The 24,239-nt window shown below is 34.4% G+C and overlaps 1 protein-coding gene across 1 annotated transcript; it reads right to left on the bottom strand.

Annotated features, from left to right (window-relative positions):
• Nucleotides 1–13,243: 13,243 nt before the first annotated feature.
• Nucleotides 13,244–14,719, bottom strand: LOC128225872 (uncharacterized). The gene has a single exon (XM_052935770.1). The coding sequence runs from the start codon at nucleotides 14,717–14,719 to the stop codon at nucleotides 13,244–13,246; it is 1,476 nt and encodes a 491-aa protein (XP_052791730.1).
• Nucleotides 14,720–24,239: the final 9,520 nt, after the last annotated feature.

Genomic DNA, 24,239 nt, shown 5'->3' with positions numbered 1-24,239 from the left:
CGATAACATTAAATGTAAAAACCCGTATCCAAAACTATATTCTTTTTTTAACACAGTGACTTTTCGGTAAAATTTTCTGATCCTAAACAAAACTTACTTTTAGGCAGAGGTAAAATATTCATGTCATGGGTAGGCAATTAAAAAGGCAATTTACTTCTATGTCCTTTAATAATAACAAATGCGATAACTGTAAATATAAAAACCCGTATGCAGAACTGTATTCTTTTCAAACACAGTAAATTTCGGGCAAAAGAAAATTATGTCATGTGGTAAAATAATTCCATGTCTCCCAAAGGTTGTTGCGATGTTACCCAAAGGTCGGATTGTGTTAAATGTTTCGGACACTATATTAAATCATTTTCTTGCTCGACATATGTTACGGGTAACAAATGTCGCATGTGTCAGGTTCAAACATGCAATTCGCATTTTTGTAATGTTATATGAAGTTACAAGAATGTGACCTCACCCTACAGTTTGTGGTCCAAGTAGGCTTATAATAGGTCAAAACAAGTCCTGAATTGTGCCCAAAGTGACCCCGGTTTCTGGTTGATGCCCTAATAAATACATATTAGGGACATAATATGCACGAAGTGAACCGATAAGGATGATGCATAATTTGTCGCCCTAGTGAACGTATCAGCTAGAATTGCTAGTCCTTAGCTGAATTTATAGCTATCTCCGCCTACTGGTTATTGTCCTAATAGGCACATGAGAGGGAAATTCCAGTCCGAGCTGAACAATTACTGCTTCCGTCCACTGGTTGTCGCCCTAATAGGCACATCAGAGGAAAATTCCAGTCCTAGACGAAAACTTTTATGTTTATAATAATATATCATTTGGTTACGATCAACTTTGAAAAAGCAAAAAAATCGAACCTCTTAATTTATAATGTATTTAGTTAATGAATATATCAACAGTACTATATAACACTTGACCTCTGAGTGTTACCTTAAGGCCTGGCTGATGTGTGCACCACGTCGCCTCATATTGATGAACCTTCATGGCAAAGCCGTTTTGAAAATCCTATTATGAAATATCAAAATACAGCCAGGACAATGGTCGGTCAGGATGGATGGATGTACTCACGTTTTTGTTGAAACTCATAGAATGCATTGTTCATCCCGGACTAGCTTCAGTCTAAATCAGTATTATCAACAGTGTTCATTTTGATATTTAACCTGTAAGTGTGTCCTAGACATTTGACGAACACATCTGTGTTTATGCTCTAAGGGCTTTATGGCTTTATACTTGGTTAAGATACAGTTCGGGTGAAAGCACTTACAAACTTTTACCCAATCAGCGATCTTTTCAATATCATTATTTAACATAACACAAACGCTGACGTACCAGTCATTCAATATGTATGCGTTTCAAGCCTTTGGATATACGGTTACAATCCTGTTATCAGTCATTAATATTTTCCGTAAATGCATTAATTAGTGAGTTGTTAAATATTATTCTCTCAATATTCGTCTTTGTTATACATGTGTATGGATTGAATTTGAATGAGAGTGTCACTTTAAGGAAAAAGAACTATTACTGTGCGTTCATACGGTATGTAGGCTCGTATGTAGGCGCGCGCCCGATCGTTCAAACTGCATAAACCGACAGAATAAAAGGTACATACATTATCACTAAGAAATTGTTGCGTAATAAAACCTATCTGTATTAATGAGACCATTCAAAAGCAACAGTCTTTTTTCAAATCCGCTATTCTACGATCATCGTTATTATCAAATCACTATTGAACTCTCAGACGAACCCGCCAAATATGAGATTCGGCGATGACCGTGATATTATGCAACTGACTGGTGTGTTTTGCCTATTAAGCGGAAACATTAATCTTAAGTCTACAGCGCGCTTAAAAGACGAGAGAGACATTTAGAAACGTTTAAAATTATAAACATAAGTATGCGTTGTGGCACCATTATTGATAATATTATTTTACTGAAAATAATTCATTTATGCCATATTCAAGCATGGCACATACTACTCCTGCTGACCATAACTTTTCTAAACCCTAAATAATACTTGTCTTAAAGGCCCAGGTAAAAAGGTTTATGTCATTTCTATGCAGCTAAAAAGTAAATATACATCTATGTCCTTTTATATCAGAATTGTGTTTACACTCATCAGAACATTGGATCTACAAAAATAATAAATTGGATAACATGAAATTCAAAAACAAACATTTGGAAAAACAAATAATTATTAAATATAATACCGTTTGGATTACAACCGATTAAACCGTCTGGTACATACTTTTTTGTCTTCAAAATGTTGCAACGATGTTATCCAAAGGTCGGATTGCCAAACCATTTCGGACCCTTTTTTTAAGCATTTTCTAGAAAGATTATTGTTGTTCTTCACATATTACTGACCAAAATGTCGCGTATGTCATGCTCAAAGTGCTAGTTGGGGTGGGGGGAGAAGGGAAGGGTGACTTTGTACATGTGATATATTCCTTTCTAGTTAGAATGTTCATTATTCAGTTATAGAATTCTCATTGTATACTAATACATAATAGCCTTACTCGGTACCTCGATTTTATGTAAAGTGACAACAGAGTGACCTCATCCAACTGTTTGTGGAACAAGTACCCATAATAGGGACACACTAGTCCTGAACATAAAGTGACATCCGCATTATGGTATTAAGAATCATGATATACACATGCTTGTTCTGAATTAAACATATAGTGTCTATTGGCATGCCATGGTGGGCTAGTAGGCATAAGGGGGCTACACTGGTACTCAATTGTACATTACGTGTCATCTCCTTAGTAAGCACACAATATGAAAATACCAGACATGAACTGAAACTATATTGACCTCATCCTACATTTGTTCGCTCGGCTGTACATACTTAAGCGATAAATAAGTCATATAAGGAGCATCAGGTGACATTTGCCGACTGGTTGTCGTCAAAATAAGCACATATAAGGGGCAAATCGGACCTAAGCCTCACATAGTGTCCTCCTCCTTCTTGTTGTCACTCCAGCAGATACCCTTTTAACCAGGCATGAGATGCCTTTAATCACATTTACATTTAAGATTGTTTCTTGAAACAAAAGATATTAACGTTATTTCGGTTTTAATGTTGTTTAAAGAATGATTTAAATTGTTGTTCATTTATTCTGTATGTATGTATGTATTCGCGCCTCCGATCGTTCAAACTGCATTGATGAACAGAAATCGTATATCACTAAGATGTCGTGACGTCACAAAATCTATGTTTATCAACTGATTATACCATAAAGAAACACATTGTTTCATGAAATCCGCTTTTCACCCATCATCATTATCAAATAACTTTTTAATACTTGGACAAAGAGTAGCAATATTGTCAGGGTTATTGTGTTACACCTGTAATCTCACGGTATTAATATACATTAAATGCAGAAGCCCGGTAACCTCAAACTCTAAATGTTGTTATAAGGTTATACTATGTTCGTATTGTCCTGATTTTTCTATTTTCTATCCTGTGATAGATCCCCTCGGAGATGGGATTCTGCGATGAACGTGATATTATGCAACCGACTAGTGTGTTTTGCTTATTTCAGCGATAAATTTTAGTTATCTTAAATCAATACTGCGCTTCAATGACGAGTAAAATATTTGTATTCGCTTCTAGTTATACATTTAATTATGTAAATATAATAGCATTATAACGGATGGTAAAGGTTTAATGAACATAACTTCATTGGCATATTATAGCATGGTACATTCTACTGTTACTGACAATACATTTTCTGATAATTAAACAATACTTACTTTTAGGCAGAGGTAAAATATTCATGTCATGGGTAGGCAATTAAAAAGGCAATTTACTTCTATGTCCTTTAATAATAACAAATGCGATAACAGTAAATATAAAAACCCGTATGCAGAAGTGTATTCTTTTCAAACACAGTAAATTTCGGGCAAAAGAACATTTTGTCATGTGGTAAAATAATTCCATGTCTCCCAAAGGTTGTTGCGATGTTACCCAAAGGTCGGATTGTGTTAAACATTTCGAACACTATATAAAATCATTTTCTTGAAAGGTCACTGTTGCTCTTCATATGTTATGAGGAATAAATGTCGCAAGTGTCAGGTTCAACGTGGGGAAAGGGCAACTACTTCAATTTAAAACATGCAATTTATTCATTTGTTTTGTTAGAATGTTTACTATATAGTGATAAAATACCCGTGTATAACAATACACGACAGCCTAAAGCGTACAGTCGATATTATTTATAATGTTATGTGACAAGAATGTGACCTCATCCTACAGTTTGTGGTCCAAGTTGGCACTTAATAGGTCAAATCAAGTCCTAAGTTGTGCATAAATTCACTCCGGTTTCTGGTTGATGCCATAATATGTACCTAATAGAAAAAAATAATGTCCCGAACAGATCATTTAATGTACTTTGCCATGACAACGCGGCAAAGTAGTCAAAATGTGGGGACAAACTGGTACTCAGCTGTACACAAAGTGTCATCGCCCAATAAGCACATACTAGGAACATACGAGATATGACCTTAGGCTATTTATGTGATGTTTAAAGTTGGGGAGCGGTATTTATTTAATTTTTATGTATGCAAAATATTCCTCTTTCGTTAGAATGTTCATTAAACAATAATAAACAATATCTGTGTATAGAATTCATGATTTTCTAAAGTGGACACTCGAGCCTCTTATAATGTTACATCGTGTGACAACAAAGTACTGTTTGTGGTCCAAGAGAGCACATAATAGGAACAAACTGGCACATCACCTGACTCTATATTGATCTCCGCCTACTGGTTGTCGCCTTGATATAAATATTAAAGCGATAGCGTCTTGAAAGGAGCATCAAGTGATCTCTGCGTTCTTGTGTTTGCCCTAGTAGACACATATTAGGGACATAATAGACACGAAGTGAACAGATTATGTCTTATGTACATTATCTGAACATATAGTGACCTCCTTCTACTGATTGTCATGTCATGCGAGTGTTGACAGCCAATGTAAATGGCCCATTTCTTAAATCTTATATAAGGCGAGTTTTGTAGCCAATTAAAACGGAGGAAACTCATATTAGCCGAGTTATGTTGATATTGGCAGAGTTTGGTCGATATGGAACGAGTTCTGGAATATATTTTCTTCAATTATCTGGTATTGCTACCGCAATTGTCTAATAGTAATAGTTGATTAATAATCAAATGTATGCATGCCTTGTTACAATGTTATAGAATAGTATATAGAAAATCCCAATTTTGATATAATATTATCAATTAGGTGCTATCATAGTGGCCTAGTTATTTGTCCGAGGTTAGATGTATTTGCCTGAGCCCAAAAGGGCGAAGGCAAATACATCTGACCGCGGACAAATAACTGGACCATTATGAAATCACCTAATTAATAAATGTTTTATTAATTGACTTTTACCATTTTTGTTAAAAACATTTTTATAACTTACCAATTCACATTGAAGCCATAGTTATTCCTTATTCATTCATGGTGTCTGCTTTTCTAGAATCGACTATGCTGATTTTGACATTCATCTTTAAAGTGACATTGCAAATGCTTATGAAAAAAGCTCTGTACATTATAAGAAAGCATTTCTTTTTATCTTAATTTCGTAAATCGTTAGCCAAATGTTAAATGTTATACCTTCGTCGTCCATTTTGTCGGTGTGCACAAAATATTCGTAAAACCTACCAACGGGTTAAATACAACTGTAATATCAAACCGTAAAAAGTGGTTCAAGTATTCAAAATAAGTTAATGCGATGCTCACAGCCAATGAAAATGACCCATTTCTCAAATCCTATATTAGGCGAGTTTTGTAGCCAATCAAAACGGAGGAAACTCATATTGGCCTAGTTTTGTTGATACTGGCCGAGTTTAGTTGATATTGAGCGTGTTTTGGCGGCGTAAATTGGCTTCAATTGTCTGGTATTGGTACCGCGTTTCCTCTGTATCTCGTCAAACAACAAATTCGAATAAGTGACTACTAGGGTGACGACCGGTCGGCTAAAGTCACTACGTGTTTGGCTTGGACATGTATGCCTATTTTAATGGTGACAATCAGTAAGCGGAGGTTATTATTTTCAGTTCAGAACTATTATGTCGCTATCATTTTTTTTTTAATTGAATAATATTTTATTGCATGAGAACACATTTCACAATGACAATATCAATACAAATTTTAACACAATATTTAGACCGACATTATAAAATCAAGCATGCAAAGGGATTAGGCCACGAGTTATGCCAACATCAGTTACGGCCCTCTCCCGTCGCTATCATTAGCCTACTTATGCGACAGGTAGTAGGCGAAGGCCACTATTTCCTGTTCAGGACTTCAGTGTCGCATTTAAGTGCATTCTAGGACGGTAACAAGAAAACAAAGATCGCTTTATGTTCATTTCAGGATTTATATGTCCTTGTTATATTTTTACAGGGACTTGATTTAAAACAAGTATAATCAAAGTTATTTGTTATTAATTAAACACTGTTTCGACATAATTATATACTGAACTATCACTCAACTAACATTCATAACGGTGTTAAGGTGTTGCGCATTTTCACGACTTTATGTTTTATGTCACTAATAAATCGCGCATGCTGTTTTGTCTATAAATTGTTTGTTCGACATACCGTCAATCCATATCCCGACTTAGGATTAACGGTGTAAAAATGAGTATATTGACATCGGCTTACCGATTATTGCCCTAGTAGAAACAAACCCGAGACATGCTAGTACAAATCAGAACTGAACTGAACATAAATGGATATAAGCCATGGCTGGCAGCAAAGAATTCTCATAAAACGGACATAGTAAACATCCACTATACATTAAGTGTTGTATGCGATCTATATCATTCGAGTTTTAAGAACTATGTTTGGAAAAATACAAGAATATAAGGATAATGGGGATATATAGTACATGTGGAAAATAAAAATATTGGAAATATATTGTCATAAAGTTATTAAAAACTATCGATTATGCTGGCGAGGAGGAAACAAGTCAATGTTTATGAAAAAGTGTAGAAATCTAACTGCTATGCGATTTGGGTCAAAAGAAACGCGTCAGTTGGAAACTAGCATTATATGTCTGAAGATCTCAGCAAGTTGACACCAACGTCTGCAAAAACAGTGATATCTTGCCACCAACTTGTAAAGTATGCCAATATGAGCATAAATGTAATCTTAATAATTATTATAATACGCCTCAAAAAAGAGTGATACGTTTGGAATCGTTCCAAATTATCCAAATAAATATGTATTTCTTGTAGCACCATAACTTATGATAAAATTTTAATCATTATTAATTATTTGATATATATATTCTAGCATGGCAAATACTAATTTTACTAACCTATTAGGCTGAGGTTAATATTCATTTAATTTTTAGGCAGTAAAAATGATTATCTTCTCCATCCAATAATACCATAAGTGTGTCCATCCACATCTCATCAGAACATTGCAACTACATAAAATATATTATATTATAATTTAGATGTATTGGATTACACAAAATGTAATGAACCATGTGCCAAATAATGTTTTATTAAACACAATACCTTTTGGGCAACATGCTATATAACCATCTGATAACAAGTACAAGTTTCCCAAAGGTTGCAACCATGTAACCCAAAGGTCGGATTTGTTTAAATATTCCGTAGACGATTTACAATCTTTTTCTAGAAAGGTCACGGTTGCTCTACTGCTCTACACACGACAATTTCACATAAACCATGTTGAAAGTTGATGGGGGTCGACACTCTAGTTTCCTTTTACTGTTGCCTGAACTTACAAAATAGTGACCTCCACCTACTAATTGTGGTGCGCGTATTCACAAAATAGTACTAGCACCCACTGGCCGATGCCCTAGTAGACGCATGAGACGTACTTGTCCTGAATAGAACATAATGTGACATCCACTATGACTTTATGCCCTAGTGGGTTCATAAAAGGAAAAAAACAGAGCAAATTCAGCTGTTCATATAGTGCCATCCGCATACAAATTGTCACCCTAGTACGCACAAAATATTAACATGATATGCGTGAACTGATTGTTTATTGACCTCCGCCTACTTGGATTCACCCTGTTACGCACATGCTAGCGTTAAATGCAATAAGAATTAATATGAACGAACTGGTCTAAGGCCGGACATACATTGACATCCAGATACTGGTTGATGGGCAGACACCATCATAGAGACAAATTTGTTTCCAAATGGGTTTATTGTGACGTCCGCCATTCCTCGTCGCACTATTATGCACATAATTGAGTCAAACGGTAACATATATTGCCATCTGTCAACTGGTTGTCATCATAGTAAGCACATAAAAAGAACCTACCGTACATGAACTAAATAGTATTGGCTACTGGTTGTCGCCCTGATAAACACATGCTAGTGAATGGTTAGTCCTTAAATGAACATAAATTGGCATTGTCATGAACCTACTGGCTGTCGTCCAAGTTAACACATATAACACATATAAGGATATAACAGTAATGAAGTGAACAAGTTATGACCTCAACGTACTGGGGTTTTTTTTCTTATTAAACAAATGATATCCATTTGCTATTGGTTTTGGCCCTGGTAGGCTCATGATAGCGACATACTAAGTATGAGCCCAAAACAGAGTGATACCAGCCTATTGACATCGCCTACTATTATCTACCTTGTCGGAACATAATAGGGACTTACTGGGCCATATCGGAACACATGGTGACCTCCGCCAACTAGTTGTTATCCTACCAGCTGCATTGTAGTGATAAACAAGACATACTGTACTCGTATAGTGAACTGCACCTACTGCTTGTCGCCAAAGAAAACGACATACTAGTCCTGACTAAAATAAGTGACCTCCGCCTACTGGTTGTTGCACTAACTGGCACAAAATAGGAAAATACTTCGATTAAAAAAAACAAAAAGCCGAGACTTTCGCCAACCGGTTTTCATCTTCGTAGACGCAAAATAGCGACCGAATAGACATGATAGTGATCGCCCCTACCGTTTTTTTTCAATAGAACGCAAATAATAGGGAGGGACTATTTCTAGACTATAAGGCAAATTATAGAAACATCATAGACGTGAAATGTTCATTATGACCTGCTTGTGGTTCTTCCACTAATAAGCACCCAAAAGGCCTAAGCGGAACAAGAGTGACCTCCTGCTACTGGTTATCGCTCTTGCCATAGAAGGGATATTTAAGGGACATTATTTGTTTGAACTAAACACACAGTGACATTTGCCAACATGTTATTTCCCTAGGACGAACAAAATAGGGACATATCGGAGCTGAACTTAACATAAAGCGATCTCTGTCTATTGGCTGCCACACTTGAAGGCACAAAAGAGCGACATACACACCCTGAACCGAACTGGATATAGTTACTTTTGCCTACATTTCGTTGCACTAGTAAGCACCAAAAACGATATACGAGCTGCACACATATTTCTGCATAAAACATTTCAACATAACTTCTTTAGTTTAGTATAGCATGGCACGTACTACTGTTACTGACCACATATTTTCTAAAGACCTAAACAATGCTTTTAGGCAGAGGTTAAATAGTCATGTCATGTCTAGGAAGTTAAAAATCAGATATACCTTTATGTCCAGTTATATAAAAATGCGTTTACACAACATTAGAACCATGGATTTACAACAACAAAACAATAAAAACACAAAAAAGAAAGAAATGCGATAACATTAAATGTAAAAACTCGTATGCAAAACTATATTCTTTTTAAACACAAAACTTACTTTCGGAAAGCAGAAGATTTGACCATCTGGTAACATCATTTCATGTCTTTCAAAGGTTGCAACAATGTTACCAAAAGATCAGATTGGTTTATATATATTTTAGACATTATAAAAAATCATATAAACAATCAGCCTCAGCTGAACACAAAATGACCTCCATCTACTGGTTGATACCTCAGATGGCATATATCTTAAACCGCACCATACTATTTCTCGCCCGAGTAGGAACATAATAGCGACATTTTATCCCTGAATAGAAGACCAGAAGACCTCAGCCAACTAGTTGTCGAATGTTTGGGATCATAAAAGGGACATTTTAGTCTTGAACAATACATGTACGAGTCTTTACCTTAATCAACAGCGGTCTTCATCATGACCTGGTGCCCTATAAAAACATTACCTGGGCCTGAAGAGAGTATATCATGACCTCATACTTCTGTTGCCATAGTTTACTCATTATAGGGAGTTACTAGACGTGAACTGGGCATAAAATTGCATCAAACTACTGGTTATCGCAATAATAGACACATAAGTGTGACGTATTTGACCTAAAGTGAATGCGCAGTGACTCTGCATGTCCTAGTGCCCTAGCGGACATATATAAGGTCATCATTCAGGCTCAAACATTAGCAGGCCATGCTGCTTAATGCACAAGTATCTTTATCATTGGAACATACAGAGCCTGAGTAAACATAAATTGGCCTGCACGTACCAGTTGTCGCCCTCATGTGCACATCTAGTGAATCAGCCTACTTGTTGTCTCCCTGTTCGGCACGAAAAAGACATACCAGGCCTGATTTGATCACATAGTTAATGACCGCCGCCTACTGGTTGTCGCCCAGGTAGACATACAATAAAGACATATGAGTCCTGAACTGAACAAAGAATGATATCCGCCTACTTGTTACCGCGCTAGAAGACACAGTGTAGGGATATACTAGGCTTGAACTAAACAGATTGTTGAAAATCAATATGGTTGGATCACACAGTCTCATCCTCGTTATGCTTGACGCCCTAGCATATGCATAAAAGAGACTTATTAGTTCTGTACTGATTGTATAGTGACTGCCGGCATGACCTTGGACCCTAGCTTATACTAAGCCTAATCTGAACATATGGTGACAGCCGCCTACTGGTTGTCGCCCTAGTATACACATATAAGGTAAATACTATACCTGAACTGCATTGTTGGCACATATAAGGGACAAAATAACCTTGGAATAGGCTGAAAATATAGTAACCTCCGCCAGCTGATAGTCCACCGAGTAGGCACATGTTATGAACGGCTTGGGCCTGAGCTGAACCTTTGAAAACCACCACCTGCTAGTTGTCGACCTTGTTCTAAAAGCGCATAACAGGGACCATACTAGACCTGAGTTTAACACATATTAACCTCTACAATCTAAAAGTCGATCTTTTAGGTACATACTAGGGACATGGCCTCATGTGAACTAAGCTATGTGTTCTTTACATTTGGCTTCGAAATTATATACCAATTGAATGGATTACATGGAACTTCAAATTATTTTCTTAGCCGCGTACCAAATAAGACGTTTTTAATTATCTATACAGTCGAACCCCGTTGGCATGACATTTTCATTAACAGATATAGAGCAACATTAAGGATATGCGCAAAAAAAATGCTTGTAAATAATTTCAAATGTATTTTTTCAAATACAACCTTTTGGTAACATCGTTGCGACCTTTGGGAGACATTGAAAATTTTCACCAGAAGGTCATTTCTTTTTCTCGCTAATAGTCAATGCGCGTTTAATAATAATAATATATTAATGCTAACGTTTTTTATGTAACATGTTTTATTAGCCCAGTTGTTATTTGATAAGTATATTTGAATTGTTGTTTTTTAACCAACGTTCTGATAAAGTGGCTACACGCGTTTTTATTCGGACGGAAATTGATTTTTGTTATTTAACTCCTAAACATCACACCTCAATAATACTTTACTTAGTACTAAAAAATAAGGCATCGTTTATTGTAACAAACAAATATTGATTGCATGGTACTTCAAATTAAATTTCGTTGACGCGTACTCAAAAAGACGTTTGCAAATATCTATACAATCGAAACCCGTTGGCTCGATTTATCAGGGACTGGCTGAAATACTTCGAGCCTCTCGAATATCGTGTCAAGCGGTATATTTGTGTATATTTAGACGTTTAAGAATGACTTGTTAAGGTGGAACGCGACTATGAATTTTTTTTCGAGTTACTGTCTGAAAATTGGTATACGAATAGAAGAGCATATGCCCAGTTAGGAACTGTTTTTACTTTTTCAATATTCGAAATAGTTTTGAAACTACGAGTCTTCAAAACATGCCACTGACGTCAATTTTGAGACGTATGTCATATTTTTGCATTCCAGCTACAATAACCGATATTTTCATCAATTTTTCGTTTACCGCTATGAAATTTCAACATCAAGTGCGTATTGTAAAAACGTTTACGCTCATATAATTTTCATTCTCTTATTTTACGTTTTTTGTATTAAATGTGTCTAAAACGTCAAATTTCGCGGAAAATACGGCGTGGCGTTTCGCTAAAAAAATGCGCCTTTCTTTATTTTTTGTAAAAACTGCTCGTTTAATTTTTGATTTTTTTAAATATATTTATTTAAAATTTTATTACAAAACGCCTGGTATCAAAAAAAGTATACCTCACCGACTTCGTTTTTGAGTAATATTACTTTATATAACCCCTATACCTGTTTCCCAATCAATACGTATTATAGTGAAACGTTTAGAATGACAGTTGACGTTTAGAATTTTTCTCAATACACATAAAAATGTTTCAATTTATTGGGACTATGCTGATTAGTTCCTTGTTGATAACTATTTAGCTTCAAAAAAATACCACAAAAAAACAGTTCTACTACTTTATTAGTTATATTTATTTTAGATCTGTATCAGAGAGTTGTATGGATAAAACTTTAGATTAAGCAACAACACTGTAAATCTACTTTGTGGCATACATCACTTACACAATTAAACTGAAAACCAGAAATTGACAGAAATCTGTACCGCATTGTAATATGTACAAGCGGATCCAGGCGGGGGTGCACCCCCCCCCCCCCCCCCCCCCTGCACACAACGAACACATATGCATGTATATACATTACAGATATTTATAAACATTTTATATTTCAGTTGAAATACAATGTTTAAATTGCTAAAACGATCACAATTTATATAATTAATGCAGTAAAATGCTGTTTGATTTTATTAATCACTGCTTTGTTTTTTGTCACTCTCGCCTTGTTATTTTGATTTTCTGATAATAGCAAACTAATCCCACACTCGGGATTTCTGTTGTGCGCTAACTGCAAGTGTTCGTATGACAGACCACTATTGGCAATTTTATTTGCCATGTATGGAGTTATGCTGGATGTTCCCGTACACAATTTACCTTCTAGGATAGAGCGGTTGCCACTATTTATAATCATGGAAACCATTTCGTTGATCGAAACGAAATTCGAAATTATCTCTTTTCGGTGATATGAAAATGTGCAAGTATGGCCGCAAGCGCAACAATGTCCGCTTCTGCATCATGGGCGTTGAAAGTATCGGCGGAAAACGTTTCATACAAATTTTGCACAGAGTATGACTTTAAACCCGGTCTTTCTTTTCTTAGAATTGTAAGAGTGTCAGTAAACCCATATATAAGTTCTCTAAATTTTGGCAATATTTTGAATTTGATAAGATATTTTAAGAGTATTCTATTGTCAAATGACTTTCCATTGTGTGCAGCGAGAACAATATTTTCTTTATCTAAACTAGAAAGCCAGCCTAAAAAATCACGCAAACCATCGCCAATAGTTCCGGCATGCATATCCCGACCGTTTTTGCACAAATAACGGTTTCCATTTATGTCCCGTTTGACCGTCAACGAATTGACGTTCGATGCTTTAGGATCAATATCGCCATCTGGCAGAAAGTAGCAACTGAATGATGTGTCATCACTCTTTGCGGCTAGCTGTAGTATCTCCGCATTTTTCCCTAAACAGGTTGTTTCTAAATCGAACAATACAATATTTATATTTTTCTTCTCCATGTCATCAGTTGCTTTTGTTATCATATCTGGAATATCCAGTATGTCTAAATCACTACTGTCAAAACCACAGAATGATTCGTATGATGTACCTTCTTTGATTTCGTCACTTTTCGCTTTAGTTGATCTTTCAAATTTAAGTTCAAGCCTTCTTCTTTTAGCATTTATGGAACTTTTGTACATTTTTTGCCGTTTGCGTTCTTCGTCCATTTTCTTTGAATACATCTCTGTGTGTTTTTGTGGCGTTAAGATTTTTTCATTTACAATCTCGTTAATGTACGAGTATCCATCATTAAACTGCAACACCGCTGCGGAAAGGCGATAATCAAAGCTTTCACTTCGATTATAATTTCTTGATTTTGGCGTTTTACTCCACGCAGCGTTATTGAGTGACTCGTTTGCTTGAGAGCTGCCTGTAGTACGTAATTTTTCCGCATTAATTATGTATGGCGCTAGTAAATTTTCAAGCGAAATCTTCAAGTGAGTGTCCTGGAGAGGTGCACCGAACGGAAGGTTTCTGTGCCCGGCATCAGCTCCACCCCTCGAACGGCACCATTCTCCACAGTTTCCATGCTCGCCATACATATGTGGCACGATCGTCTGCAAGGCACACATCATCTCCCGTTCACTTTTGTCTGCATTTTGTTTTATGGCATACGTGAAGTTTTTTAGAAAGCTGTCGCGGACTTTAGCTGTAAGCGCCTTATGACATTTCTGCACATTTTCTAACTTAGATCTAACGTTTCTTTTTACATGGCCGATGTCCGAATATTTTACAAGTTCCGGGTTTACTTTTTGTTTGATATGCGCAATGGAGCTGGAGTCATTATCACCTATTACGGCTGCATATTTGAGGCATTTATCTCTCGCCCTCGTGTGCAGCTCAACCGCTTTATCTGGTTCCATTGCTTTTGCACTCTTCGACCAGTTTTTACGACAGTTATGTGTTTTTTTTCATGTTTTCGATTACATTGGCTACACGTTGCGCATCGTTTTATTCGTGAAGAGAAATCTAAGCATTTCTGTGTCTGCACACCTATGACATGACCCCATCCTGAAAACGAATGACAAAATTTGTATAAAAATAGATAATCAACATTACATCGACAAACATTCAGCACGGCCCTCATAATCATTATTCTATAATTAGGCCCGAATGTTGCTGTTAAGTAGATTTTACAAGAACAATATTGCGGCTGATTCTACTTCTGCCACCACTACTACGAATTTTAATATTATTACTACTGGTGCTATTGCTACTGCTTTTATTAAAAATGATTATACTAATTATTACAACAATATTTTTTATTACAAAAATAATTAGCACAATCATAAAAATAATTGTTTATACCGGAAAGGCTGTTCATTGCACGGCCGCGTTTAGACCAAGCTGCATCCTGGCTTACGGTAACGGCTGTTGGTGCGTCCCCTGCCGGACATGGTACCGTCTGTGGCGGAGTTTTAACTTAAAAATTAGAAACAACAATCATACATTTGTTCAACTGTTATATTTGATCAAACGTATAGCATTCTGGTAATTTTTATTTCCACTATAAAGAAAATTTCCAATGTAAACGCGTTGAGAGTCGAAAAATATGGAGCACAATTTTTATTATTATTATTATTATTATTATTATCATTATTATTATTATTGTTATTATTATTACTATTATTACTATTATTAATATTATCATTAATATTATTATTATTATCATTATTATTTTCTACTAATATTTATAGTATTTTCTCGCAGTCATTTTATTACTGAATTCTTACTAGTTATTAGTATTTCAAAAACGTCATGGTGAAATTGACCTTTGGACTTCGACATAAAAAGCAATAAATGTTAAGATATTAACCAATACATACACATGTTACACATGGCTTCTTATGTTGGGCTTCTAGGGTGACAAACATTCATTCTCATTATAAGAAATCGTACCTGTAACTTGGTCATGATGTATCAATCGGTTTAGGGAAGATTCTCCGAAACGTTGCGTCTGCGTATTCTCTGCTAACACGGACGTGTCCACAAATAGGAAAGGGCCCGATGTTTCGTTTGGATTGTCTGTTCCGTCTGAAAACATTGAATTTATTAAACTTAAAACAACATTCCCGTTTGGTATCATATCTCAAAGTGCCCAAATGCGTTCTCTTTTTCAAGACAGTGTCTTTAATATGACAAAGTCACCTAGCCCCCCCCCCCCACCCACCCGACCCTTTCACCAACCCCCTACGACGCGATTGTGGTGGTCTAATATCTCGGAGTTACTGAATCCCACCACTTATTGTAACTTGTTATTATCATCGTAATGTATTTCAAATATAACACTACATTTATATGATACGTTTGGGTTCATGCGTTTTTATATCGTTTTATATGTATTTTTCTTATCGAAATCCAATTACTACACGCGTTGGTTCAGTAGAAAATATTAATACCTGTTCAGCGAAGTATATTTATTTATTTAGTTTCAAAGTTGACATACGATAATTTACCTGTTTCAAGTATAATCATGGCTTCGTCAAAGGAAATTATGTCGTCTTCAGGTGGAATACCCAATTTAGTCACTTCTTTTTCTTCAGGTGGAGTACCCAATCCAGTCACTTCTTTTTCTTCAGGTGGAGTACCCAATTCAGTCACTTCTTTTTCTTCAGGTGGAGTACATTTACCTGTTTCTGTCAATAATTTTTCTTGCGCACATGCCCTGTTGCAAGAGTCACGTGCGTGCCTCTCTACTAAGGGTCCAAGAACTCGCTCCATTTTTTTTTTAAAGATTTCTGGTGTATCCCTGGAATTCCAAGAGAGGCCAGGAAGCCATTTACATGTGTTGGCCCTATGCCTGCATGCAGCATTCCTGAAATTTGTTTTGGAAAAAGGATAACAAATGAGGTATGTTGATAAAAGAGCGAGTACTAATATGTTAAAATTATGTTAAAGATGAAATACTCAGTAGTATGCATGTATATCAATTTTTTTTTTACATATTTCTCGTACAATTAGCGGAGTTTGTTTCACATTAAAGCTGCACCCTCACCTTTTAACTGTTTTTACAACTTTTTTTTTCTTTTTTTGCAAACAAATGATTAAAGATCGTTGACGAAAATACATATCGCAGATTTTCATATTTCCAATCGAAAATTAGTTTCTTAAGGCTTAAACCCTTACTAACGGTTTAAAAATTGCATAAAACATCACTTATTTAACTCAAATACAAAATGAACACAATCCTATACTTAATATCTTAAATAAAAATAAAAAAACAACATAAAGACATAGGGAACTCATACCTAAAGACGCCTTGATTTTTACTGTATACGATCCATCCTTTCCTTTTGATCGTTTAGATGTTTGTATCTTGTTTACAGCTTGGCAATGCCGACAACGGAAATGTAACTTGGAAGCAAGTCCAAACTTATGTTCTTTCACAAAATCCTTGAACCTCAGTTCCCTTTCACAAACTTTACACCCTTTCGCAAACTGCTTGAAAAAATGCTGAAAGTCTACAATACGCCTTCTTGGTAAATGCTCAAAATCTGAATTTGTTTTATTACACTTTGTAAAGTGTTTTGATTTATTTACGGTACATTTTGAGGCAAATTTGCCCTTCTTGCGCCTTCCGTGATCCATTATTATAGGAAATGACGTACTAAAACGTTACAAACGTCTTCATGACGTCATTATCATACATTAATAGTTTGGCGTACTTTTTAAGGTCTTTCAAACTATGCATAATTATGCGATATCATCTGGTTTGTTGATTTTTCTCTTTTGGGGTAGGGGTTATATAAAGTAATATTACTCAAAAACGAAGTCGGTGAGGTATACTTTTTTTGATACCAGGCGTTTTGTAATAAAATTTTAAATAAATATATTTAAAAAAATCAAAAATTAAACGAGCAGTTTTTACAAAAAATAAAGAAAGGCGCATTTTTTTAGCGAAACGCCACGCCGTATTTTCCGCGAAATTTGACGTTTTAGACACATTTAATACAAAAAACGTAAAATAAGAGAACGAAAATTATATGAGCGTAAACGTTTTCACAATACGCACTTGATGTTGAAATTTCATAGCGGTAAACGAAAAATTGATGAAAATATCGGTTATTGTAGCTGGAATGCAAAAATATGACATACGTCTCAAAATTGACGTCAGTGGCATGTTTTGAAGACTCGTAGTTTCTAACTGGGCATATGCTCTTCTATTCGTATACCAATTTTCAGACAGTAACTCGAAAAAAAAATCATAGTCGCGTTCCACCTTAACCTCGTTTGTTGTTTGCTACGTTATATCCTAAAGCGTTATTATTACCGTGTGCATATCGTACAGTTCACAACATGACACATTTGATAATATGAAATAATTTGACCTTTTCCTCATTTTATTTAAGCAATACAAATATAAACCAATCCATAGAAAAGTAATAAACAAGCAAACTTAATACTTATTAAGTAGGAATTCTTATGAAGAAAAGTGTTGTATGTGAACCCAATCTTAACAATTAATATAATGAAACATAGAATAGCATTTTGACGATTCATGTGTTCTTAACATAAACTTATAAAATTGATTAAGGTAGTTTCAGAGGCATCGATAGTGGAGAGAGAATGTGCACAAAATAAAAAATGCGTACTGTCGAAACAGATTATCATTTTCTACTATTGGTGTGTCCATATTGTAGATATCTGAGATCTTCATGTTTACCAAGAAATTATTGGTCTTGGCCAACTTTAGAACTCTACATGGATTTTGATATTTAATGAATAGTTATTAAGTAGGTACGATAAATAAACTAGCAAAATGTATACATCTAGCATGTGACCAACGTTATAATTAAATTGTATATATGTACACGTTATTGTTTTCTACAAATGAACTAGAACAACAAGGTAAAGTGTTACCATTTAAAAAGATAATACATCAATATATAAATCAAAACCAGAATTAAAACCAACATTTAGACACTAAAAAGTATCATTCTATTAAACATACACAGTTAGCGATATGTCAAACACGAAATCCTCGTGCACGTTCTTTTCAATGCGATATTTATGTCAAATTTGTTCTTATATTCAACAATATTCAAACCATATAATTTCTTCAGACATGTTATTTACAAACATAAATTATTATTGTGTAAATGGGGAAGTTATGGATAAATAAGATTATTCTAGTTCGCTTTTTAAATATTTAACAGCATAGTTTTCTCATTATTAATAGGTACATTTGTGTGTGTGTAGAAATGACTTGTTTACCGAAACTTGACTTTGACATACTTTTCATGTCTGTATTCGTGCAAATTAAAGTGAAAGCATGTTTGCTCAAACTGTTAAACCATTTGAATCTGATAATGATTATAATACCAATCAAGCGAATTTAAAAATTTAAAAGTATATATACAGTGCTTAGCAAAGCAAACAAATCAAGATGTGAAAATTGACATCGAGTAAAACAAACAAAACAAAAGGCTAAATCTTTACTAAAGACCGCAATATTACATCGAGCGTTGAGAAATATTTAACCTCAAAATACCAAGCTAACCGATCGAATTTTATATGAACATGTTGAAAAAACAACAACTTTAAATCTTGTTCGAGCCAACGAGGATATCGAACCTTGCGATACCGAGACACCGAGTTTCGACTGTAATCGAATATTAATTCATTGGCATCAGTGGCCGATCTGCCGACATGAAACCTATCATATTTATCATTTTGTCACTTCCGATTGCACTTAAGTTTGGGTCGCAATTTTTACACCTTATTTAATATATTGCTTAACGCTATGCCTCTATAATTTTTATATTTACTCGCTTCACCACGTGTTCAGTTATATATTGGTGTTATTATTACCCTCTCTCAATGACTCCGGGTATTCTGTGTTATTTAACATTATGTTCAACAATTAGAGCAAATTTGGCGGAACTCATTGCAGATGAATTCTTAAAAAAACACCATTAACATATTGTTGCCGGGGCTTTTTCGCTATAGAAGATATATAATTTTTAAGTTCTGATTCCGATATTATCCCATCTAGCGACTCATATGCCTTAAAAGGCACATTGAATTATTTTTCACTATTCGCAACACCAAAAGGTTTTTAAAATGCTTATACATCTCATCTATAGATAAGCCTTCTGAGCTGGGTATACTTTTCTTGTACTGAGTTTTCAATTTTTCCCAAACTGTTTTGTTGTTTTATTGCCATGTTAGCAATTCTACACCCTCATTCTATGTTATAATAATTATTATTATTATTACAATCATTTACCGTATTTCTATCTTTAATCGTTGTGTTTTAGCACAATTTGCAATATTTCAGTAAATAAATTAAATGGGTCAATATGTTTGTATTATAAATATTGTCACACAACGCGGATAATCGTTACTGTGCGACTGTAGTAAATTTAAGAATGGATTACGTTCTCCCACGCAATGTGTTTACTGCGGATATCCAATTGATCAAGTAATTGAACTCCTGTTTGTAAACAAATACCTTATAAACAGTGTTATTACCGAATGGTCATAGAATTGTGTGGAAGGAAGTATTTTAAAGTTGCTCAAAAGAGAGAAATATCGATAGTTAATGATAAAATAATCTACCGGTTTATTTCCGTTAGTAGTATGGCAAGTAAAGTCGCTTATTTTATTATCCTGACTAGTATTTATTTTCCGTGGTTGTCTAAACATTTATCTTTACTTATTATGTTAGGAACATTTGTCAACATGTGTTCGAACTGCTCGTTGTCTATATTATTATAAAAACATAATGATACATCATAAATCTGACATTTGTGTTTGTATATAAATTACATGTTCACCGTCTTTAAATTGTATTATGTATAATAGCAATGACATTTTTATGTTTATGCTAATAAAACTAAAACTTGACTCTGACATACTTTGAACGTCTGTATTCGTGCCAGCTAAACACCGAAATTAAAGTAAAAGCATGTTTGCTCAAACTGTTAAACCATTTGAATCTGATAATGATTATAATACCAATCAAGCAAATATAATCGATCAGCGCCTCGGCTTAGCTAAACAAATAAATCAAGGTGTGAAAACTGACATCGAGTAATACAAACAAATCAAAATGTTAAATGTTTACTAGAGACCGCAAAATGACATTGAGCGTTGAGAAAACTTTAACCTCAAAATACCAACTAACCGATCGAATTTTATATGAACATATTGAAAAAACAAAAGCTTTAAATCTTGTTCGAGCCAACGAGGATATCGAACCTCGCGATACCGAGACACCGAGTTTCGACTGTAATCGAATATTAATTCATTGGCATCAGTGGCCGATCTGCCGACATGAAAACCTATCATATTCATCATTTTGTCACTTCCGATTGCACTTAAGTTTGGGTCACAATTTTTACACCTTATTTAATATATTGCTTAACGCTATGCCTCTATAATTTTTATATTTACTCGCGTTACCACGCGTTCAGTTATATATTGGTGTTATTATTACCCTCTCTCAATGACTCCGGGTATTCTGCGTTATTTAACATTATGTTTAACAATTAGAACAAATTTGGCGGAACTCATTGCAAATGAAATCTTAAAAAAACACCATTAACATATTGTTGCCGGGGCTTTTTTGCTATAGAAGATATATTATTCTTAAGTTCTGATTCCGATATTATCCCGTCTAGCGGCTCATATGCCTTAAAGGCACATTGAATTATTTTTCATTATTCGCAACACCAAAAGGCTTTTAAAATGCTTATACAACTCATCTATAGATAAGCCTTCTGAGCTGGGTATACTTTTCTTGTACTGAGTTTTCAATTTTTCCCAAACTGTTTTCTTGTTTTATTGCCATGTTAGCAATTATGTTATTATTATTATCATTATTATTATTATTATTATTATTATTATTATTATTATTATTATTATTATTACAATCATTTACCGTATTTCTATCTTTATTTATTGTGATTTAGCACAATTTGCAATATTTCAGTAAATGAATTAACTGAATCATCAATGCTTGTATTATAAATATTGTCACACAACGCGGTTAATCGTTACTGTGCGACTGTAGTAAATTTAAGAATGGATTACGTTCTCCCACGCAATGTGTATACTGCGGATATCCAATTGATCAAGTAATTGAATTCCTGTTTGTAAACAAATACCTTAAAAAATCTTGTTATTGCCGAGTGGTCATAGAAGTGTGTGGAAGGAAGTATTTCAAAGTTGCTCAAAAGAGAGAAATATCGATAGTTAATGATAAAATAATCTACCGGGTTATTTCCGTTAGTATTATGGCAAGTAAAGTCGCTTGTTTTACTATCTTTACTAGTAACTTTTTCCGTGGTTGTCTAAACATTTATCTTTACTTATTATGTTAGGAACATTTGTCAACATGTGTTCGAATTGCTCGTTGTCTATATTATTATGAAAACTTAAGAAGCCAATTTCATCCGCCATGCGGCCGTTTAAATCGCAATTTAATGCAAGTATATAATCAGTACTATATATTTCGATTTCCTGTTTAGTTTTACCATTTGTATGCCTTTCAGTGATCGTAATATTATCTTAAACCCTATCTTTAAAAGAAATCGAGATACATCCACTATAACAGTCCGAATCTCCAATTTTTCTTAGCGGTGGTCTGTGGTGGACATTTAAATAAAATAACATGGTTTTTAATGATACTGCTGATGATCTTACAAGTATCATGATTATAAACTTAGTTTTCAAAAATGAGTAATTATAGTAATATCGAATACTAAACCAATATATTTTTTGGTTAAACGAGAGGTTGTTGTGCACATATCTTGAATATCTGAAATACGATCAGTCTAAAATAAATTACATTTCACTCGACACATTAAATAAACAAGAACAGCAGTACGAGTAAGTCAAGTATTGTGCTAATGAAAAGTCTGTGAACCTTGGAACTGTTCATTCATAATCGATGGATATCAGAAAACTGCATTGCCAATTATCAAAACGTATTGATCCTGCAAACACTGATATTTTAAAAGAATTACAGTGACCTTTAATACTTTTCACTTTCAGAAATTCAACTTCTAGTTTTGTTTCAAAACACTAAACCTGGTATTTGTTAAGTTCGAACCATTCATCATCATTTCTCGAAAACATAATTTAAAATAATCAGATCAAATGCTTCCATGTATCACTATCTCCGACAAACATTTTATATCGTATATGCTACAAATGTGTAGATCATTATAATGTTATTTTGAAATAAATACTGTTTAAACCAAATGCACGTATCACATATTTAATGATGAATTCTTACAACCTTATATAATGCCTAGTGTGACAGCTAACAGTAATTCCAGTTTTCCGCAGTTTGTCTCTATTTTTCTTCAATTTATGATTTCTTTGATGTGAATGTTTTTTTTCTGAAAACAAATATCAGGTTAATTTAATATGCAAATCAATATAATTTAAATTATATACAAATATTAAAACAATAGAGTTTGAAAACAGCCATGGCGAAAGAAGAACAAGATTATGACGAACAGATTATAACAAAAGTACCTTTTAAGTACATGCAAAATAAAGATTTAATGAATACAGACTGTATAATATTCAATTTACATCAATAGTACTTGCCAATAGTGCCGATGTAAAGTTTTGAAAAAAAAAATAAAACGAGACAGTCAAACGTTTTGAAAGTTTGTGTGATTTTTTGTCTTAGAGCTAGATGTTTTGGCTGTTGGAACAGTTATGAACAGAACAGATTTTTGTGACTTAAGCATAACGGGTCATCGTCACATTACACAAATATAAAACAAAAATATAAAAAACACGCACGCATGCACGTACGCCCGTACACAAGAACAAGCACGCACGCGCGCTCGCACACACACACACACTCACGCACAAACGCGCGCACACCCCCGCCACACAACACAAGCAATCAAAACTTATATATTTACATTAGACATCGTTTTGAATGATTTTTGTATCAACAACTGATTTTTTAGAAATTTCTCAAAAATGGAAAGAAAATGAAAAACATCAACCACGTTACACACAAATCAGTGTGCAGGATGGTTGCTATGAAAGTTAGAATGTTTGATATATATCATTTAACACATGAGCCTTGAATATTACAGAAATAAATAAAATGAAATAAGAAAACAGAAGCAATATTTCCGTATATAAAGGCACCTGATACATATAGATTTGAGATACACCGTTTGTGATAAAACAGCAACAGATAAACATGTAAAAATGGAAAATAAGACTGACTGTATGTTGTTCGTTTTAATCATATGCATTGCAGCGCGTTTTTCAATTAATAATTTGAATTATACTTCTAAACGTTTCCGGTCAGAAAACAATAAGAGTCATTTTTTATTAACGAAAACATCAAAACACTCTTGAAAAACTGCAAACCTTCCATTATTTGATTTTAACGAACCTAGC

The sequence above is a fragment of the Mya arenaria genome, chromosome 3 (assembly GCF_026914265.1).
Source record: "Mya arenaria isolate MELC-2E11 chromosome 3, ASM2691426v1".
Classification (NCBI taxonomy): domain Eukaryota; kingdom Metazoa; phylum Mollusca; class Bivalvia; order Myida; family Myidae; genus Mya; species Mya arenaria.
The sequence above is the reverse complement of the archived record's forward strand: the minus strand, read 5'-3'. Positions and strand labels throughout refer to the sequence as shown.